Raw genomic sequence first — 5,807 nt, forward strand, 5'->3', positions numbered from 1 at the left:
GAATTGAGGCCATGTGTTTGAGATTTTCTTCATCCATGGTGGTTGCTGATGAATAGGCACGTCTAGTACTTAGAAAAGGAACACGTGAAAACAATAAAGTATGTGAGGTAGTACTAGCCCGTTTCAAAGCTTGTCAGCGTCGGAGTGGGGAGGTAATTCCAGTGGAAAATTGAAGTGCTTGAATGAAGAGAGAATAACATGGGTGAAATTAACCTCCTTTTGAAGGTCTAGATAGGGGACGCGTCTATAATCATTAGTGATCCACTCCAACTGATCGCGCCAATTCAGTGTGGGGAGGCCTCACTAACAATTCAGGCAGGGCGTCGGTAAAACTACCCAATAACATGTCCGAAGGATAAATTTAATTATAAATTATCGATAAACTCAATTATCAATTAGTAATTTAGTATTGAGGGGTAAGGTCAAAAGACCCTCCGTGTAGTCAACACTTGGTAGCCCAAGTGGTCTAAGTGTTGACATAAACTCCAGAAAGCCTTAACGGTTCCGGGTTCAAATCCCAGAGAAGGTGGAACCTTTGGTTATTTGAGTTGGGACTATAAGTAATGTAATTGGCTACCAAGTGTTGACATAAACTCTAGAAAGCCCTAACGGTCCCAAGTTCAAATCCTAGAAAAGATGGAACCTTTGGTTATTTGAGTTGGGACTATTAGACTATAAGTAATGTAATTGGGCTTTAGGCCATAGTCTAATTGAGTATAGGCCCGATCTTGTTAGAGTTTGAAAAAAAAAACCTCAATGTTGAATCGTTCCCGGCTTAAATCAAGTTGCACATATATACCCTCGACGTTTCAACCCAAGGACAAAGACAAAGATGTCAGAGTGTAAACGTGTCAATCTCTTAGTGGTCGAAAAATCTACTGATGACACAATAAAGGAGTTTACTTTCACTGTATATCACACATACCAACTTCCATATTCACATAAAATGAACGGCTGAGATTTATTATATCACTTCATATACACTTTCAATAACACGTGTTTCTTTAAAAAGATAACTGAATCATCAAAATCGAAATTAGTATATACATCAAAGTTCTATATCTAAGCTAGGAGAAAATCGTCTCGGTCATTTCTATCTCTCTCTTTGTCCCCTCTGTTCCGGATTATGTCTAGCACTGGTGTATGATCGGAATTTATCACCGACGAAGCCCTAAATTGGATTTCAAAAGGTACATATGTACATACCAATCTCTTTTCTTGGTATTGAGTCCTCTATAACCCTAGTTCTTTATCTGAACAATTTAATGAATTTCAAGGTCTTTATTCTGAAATTAGGTCTTTGAGATTCTTCATAGATCTCTTAACTTAGAGTTTAGTTTGATTAAAATACGTTTTCTTTTGACACCCTAAGTTCGTAATTTAGATCGTCAATTTTGGGCAAGTTAGGAAGATTTCTTCCTATTATATGCAAAAATCATCCATAATATATTGATTTTGAAGCAATTAGTTACGATCTAACTAAGTGTAGATTGAAATGGATTGATCGAATTTGCTCTCTCTACATTAGTGGTTTGTATAGATGAAGTTCTTCTTTGGAAAGGGAAGTTTTTGTACAGATTGTGATTTTTTTTTTTTTGTCTTACTTATTCAGGCTCTACTTAGAAGATCAGCTCTTATAGGAAATGGTGAGGCTGCAAACATATGCAGGGATTAGTTTCATCAGTGCCCTTGCTGTTATTTACCATGCCTTTAATAGCAGGGGCCAGTTTTATCCAGCCATGGTGTATTTATCGACTTCGAAGATCAGTTTGGTGTTACTCTTAAACTTGGGTTTGGTCAATATGTGTATTTTATGGCAGCTAACAAAGCGTTTGTTTCTTGGTACCCTTCGAGAGGCGGAGGTCGAAAGGTTGAATGAACAGGCTTGGAGGGAAATCATGGAGATCTTGTTTGCTGTCACTATATTTAGACAGGATTTTTCGGTTACTTTCCTTGCAATGGTTACATCTCTCTTGTTTATTAAGGCTTTGCATTGGTTGGCTCAAAAAAGGGTGGAATACATAGAGACAACTCCAGCTGTTACTAAGTTGTCACACTTCCGAATCGTTTCTTTTCTGGGGTTCCTTTTTATTCTGGATAGTCTCTTATTCTATACTTCACTACAGTATTTGATCCAAACACGGAAGGCTTCAGTTTCTCTCTTTTTTGCATTTGAGTAAGTTTCTAAGTGACTCGGACTAAATGACTTTTTATTCTTTATATTGGATATGAAATCCTCGAATTTAACGGATATATATATGGCCAGTTAGTTTGCTATAACTTTTGTCTCATTTACTAATGCATGCTCATAAAATATTACGTATGCAAGATTAAGACATTGTCCTACTGCTTTCCATTCCAATTTGAGTATGCTTGTATGTACGTATTTTAAGAAAGGGCCCAGATTAAGATATAGGTTATGATCGTTCTTGTCGCTTTGTCGGCTATTCCAAGTTGTGAGGAGAACGATATCAAGCTTGGACACGTATTTTACAATCACCCAAAGCTTAGACCATACACGGAACTACCGTTATATTTAGTAGTTTTCATTGTCCTAACTCCTAGGAATTGTGTTAGGAGCTCCTTTGAATTATTTTATTAAGTCCTCTCTGCGACTTCCATAATTTTTAATGTCGCATACTTTCTATTTCAGGTATATGATTCTCGCCACAACAACGGTGTCAACATTTGTAAAATATGTCTTTTATGTCACTGACATGCTTATGGAAGGACAATGGGAGAGGAAGGCAGTCTACACCTTTTACTTGGAACTTATACGTGATTTGCTTCACCTATCTATGTATTTGTGCTTCTTTCTCGTGATTTTCATGTGAGTAACAGATTCTTTTTTTGTTCAAGTAGAAATTCTTGTAGAGCAACATTCATATATTGTTATAAATGCATTCACATATTAATCTAGTTAACTACGTATGATATGGATATCTTGTTGATTTTTCTTCGTAGGGTGACTAATTTTAATTTTGGAGTTGTTTCAGGAACTATGGAATTCCGTTGCACTTGGTAAGAGAGCTCTATGAGACATTTCGTAACTTCAAGATTCGCATCGCTGATTATATACGGTATAGAAAAATCACCTCAAATATGAATGATCGTTTTCCAGATGCAACGCCTGAAGAACTTAATGCGTGAGTTATATACTCAACATATATTTAACATTTTTGCACAATTGGTTTTCTATATCATCTTGTATCAATCCTCTTAAAAGAATTTTGTGGATATCAGAGGTGATGCAACATGCATTATTTGTCGTGAGGAGATGGTTACGGCAAAAAAACTTATCTGCGGGCACCTTTTTCATGTCCATTGCCTACGGTCTTGGTTAGAACGACAAAATACTTGCCCGACTTGCAGAGCACTAGTGGTTCCACCAGAAGGTGGGGCAACTGCATCTGGGGTACATCATGGAGTGCGAGGTGAAGTGCATCAACCAGGTTTGGTTATGTTTCAAATTTATATTTTTATCCCTTGTTCTTATTAGTGTCACCATTTTGTTGGGATTAACCCAATTATTTGCACTAGAAGTTTTACCGTGAGGATGTATGCATCATCAAATAGGAAGTACTAAGTAGGAACTAGGAACCAAGAAGCTAGGCGAGACTAGTTCGTCAAACACATTTGTTGTGATACAACCGTCTCAGGATTCAAAAAAGTAGTTTCAGCTTCGAGCTAGAGTTAACCATCTAGGTCACATAGCCTTACTAGAGGAAATAACGGACAACACTAAAAAAATCCCCTGAAGGTATTCATATACTTGAGGTTGCAAAATTTAGATAGGTTTCTGGCGAGAAAATGTGGAGTTGTGGAGAAGGAAATTGGTTTGGAGGTATTGATAGGAATTGGTAGATGATTGAGTTGAAGTCTTGAGAATTTGTTTTCTCAGTTAACACTTCAGAATATGTTCTACATATAATAATACATCACGGTTACACGTTTAAGTTTCTTAACTATTCTTTCTTTGATCAGGAGCTGGTACATCAGCACAAGGTTCCTCAAGCAATACAGCAAATGACAACTTGAGCCCGCATCAAGCTAGGATTCAAGCTGCCGCTGCCGCTGCTGCAATATATGAGAAGTCTTATGTTTATCCGTCTGCCAATACCTTCGTCTGGTATGTCATTATTTATTTAATAATATACTACAAATCATTTGATGGTTTGTGAACTTCTTTTGGTCACATATTTGGCTTCTTATTTAATCTAGGTTGAAGATGTTTACGAGTTTTATTCATTCGATGTAAGGATCATTTTATTAGATGTTCCTTTGGTGGTTTGGCAACTTGGCTTAAAATGGGTATTCGAAATATAAATTGAGGCTTGAAGCTGTTTGAAGTTGTTTCTTTTATTTATTTTTTTCATTGTTGATTTTCCCACGTTACAAATATTTGTTCTTTAACGAGTTCTACTCTTTTGAATGAAGATATGTTATGATCTTTTATGTCTTACAACTTGCAGGTCTACTGGTTATGCTTTCGCTCCACAGAATCCGGTGCCTACACCAGGTTCTTCCAATGCGGAATCGACTGGAGTAAGATCAACCTCTGGACAACCAATGCAACAGCAATTTGGAGTTCCAGCTGGGCAAACAAACTTCACGGAGTTCCCAATGTTTGGAAGTGACCCGAACAGATATACTTCACACCTTGAGGCACAGGCAAGGCTTCTCAGGAACCAGATTGAGGTACATCGATTTTCCTTCTCAAATCCGTTTATTCCATCAAATGAACATGGTTATCTAGCAATGGTCCTTCTGCATGTATTGAAACAAAGAAAGTCCTTACTTTTAGGGTATATGACATGGTTATCATTATGTGTATCTCGTCATACGAGTACCAGATGTCTGACACTCTGATTAGAGAAAGACGAAAATGAGGGTATAATCGGGCACATACATTTTCTTATCTCAGTTATTAGGTATTTACTCGTTACTTCCTAACTTCCAAACCAACCATTGAGGTGTTCACCTAGATTATTTTTTTGGTCATAAGACAACCGTGTCCAAGTACTAAAAAATTTACATATGGACTCACATATTACTTGCTGAAGTTCCTGCAAGCTTCCGGTAAGAGTGTCCAACTGGGAAAAAACTAAAAAGGGGTATCAAGGTATGCAGCTTTCAAACGAATGAATACTTATTGTTCAAAAAACGAATGATTTCTTCAACAATTTCTCCAAGTTGTTTTTATTTATTTGGGAGTTGGTATGTTTTCCTTCCCTAACTTGAGTTAGAAATAGTTGGTGTGCTTGCTCATAATATGTAGTTTTGATAAAATTACGAAAATGTCAGTAATTCAATTGAAGGCAAAATGCCAATTAGGATAGAATAGAGAAAAAATGTGAAACGTTTTTCTATGACCCATCTCTGAATCTTCAATTTTTTGCACTACCAGGCTCTCCAAAACCAGGTGGTGCTTCTAAACCATCAGAAACAGGAAATTATGAACACAAACCTTTCTTCGACAACTGATACCAAAGGCAAGGCGATTGCGTCATCCTCAACAATGTCAGAGGGTGATCTTAATGGTGAGACTGAACAACAGGTTAAGACATAAGAGAGAGGAAGGACTCCAAACATCGTCGGTATGGACAAATCTGAGCAATGGGTAATTTAGAGTTAGACAAGAAATTGCTTTTGGGGAAGATCATTTTATGAAACGGAAATTTTGGGTTGTAAGGTGTAATAGTGATGTGGGTAGGGACTGTTTATTGTTGTTGAAGGACAGAATTTGGAAAGAGACTGTAAGAAAACTCGACAATGTTCAATATATATCAACAGTTTGATTGTTACAA

General features: G+C 37.0%; 1 protein-coding gene across 2 annotated transcripts; it reads left to right on the top strand.

Annotated features, from left to right (window-relative positions):
* The first annotated feature begins 921 nt into the window (after positions 1 to 921).
* LOC147544319 (ERAD-associated E3 ubiquitin-protein ligase HRD1B-like) lies at positions 922 to 5,807 on the top strand. Of its 2 annotated transcripts, none has more exons than XM_086638386.1 (8): positions 922 to 1,190; positions 1,613 to 2,176; positions 2,654 to 2,830; positions 2,997 to 3,146; positions 3,244 to 3,452; positions 3,985 to 4,129; positions 4,473 to 4,698; positions 5,408 to 5,807. In XM_086638386.1, exons 2-8 carry the CDS (start codon positions 1,644 to 1,646, stop codon positions 5,567 to 5,569), a joined length of 1,602 nt encoding a protein of 533 aa, XP_086494512.1. In that variant the 5' UTR covers positions 922 to 1,190; positions 1,613 to 1,643; the 3' UTR covers positions 5,570 to 5,807. The 2 variants fall into 2 exon arrangements, with proteins under 2 accessions (XP_086494512.1, XP_086494513.1); XM_086638387.1 differs by lacking the exon at positions 922 to 1,190 and adding an exon at positions 1,219 to 1,512 and having other exon boundaries at positions 1,562 to 2,176.

The sequence above is a fragment of the Eschscholzia californica genome, unplaced genomic scaffold (assembly GCF_041429995.1).
Source record: "Eschscholzia californica isolate CP2 unplaced genomic scaffold, dmEscCali1.0.p SCAF_4, whole genome shotgun sequence".
NCBI lineage: Eukaryota > Viridiplantae > Streptophyta > Magnoliopsida > Ranunculales > Papaveraceae > Eschscholzia > Eschscholzia californica.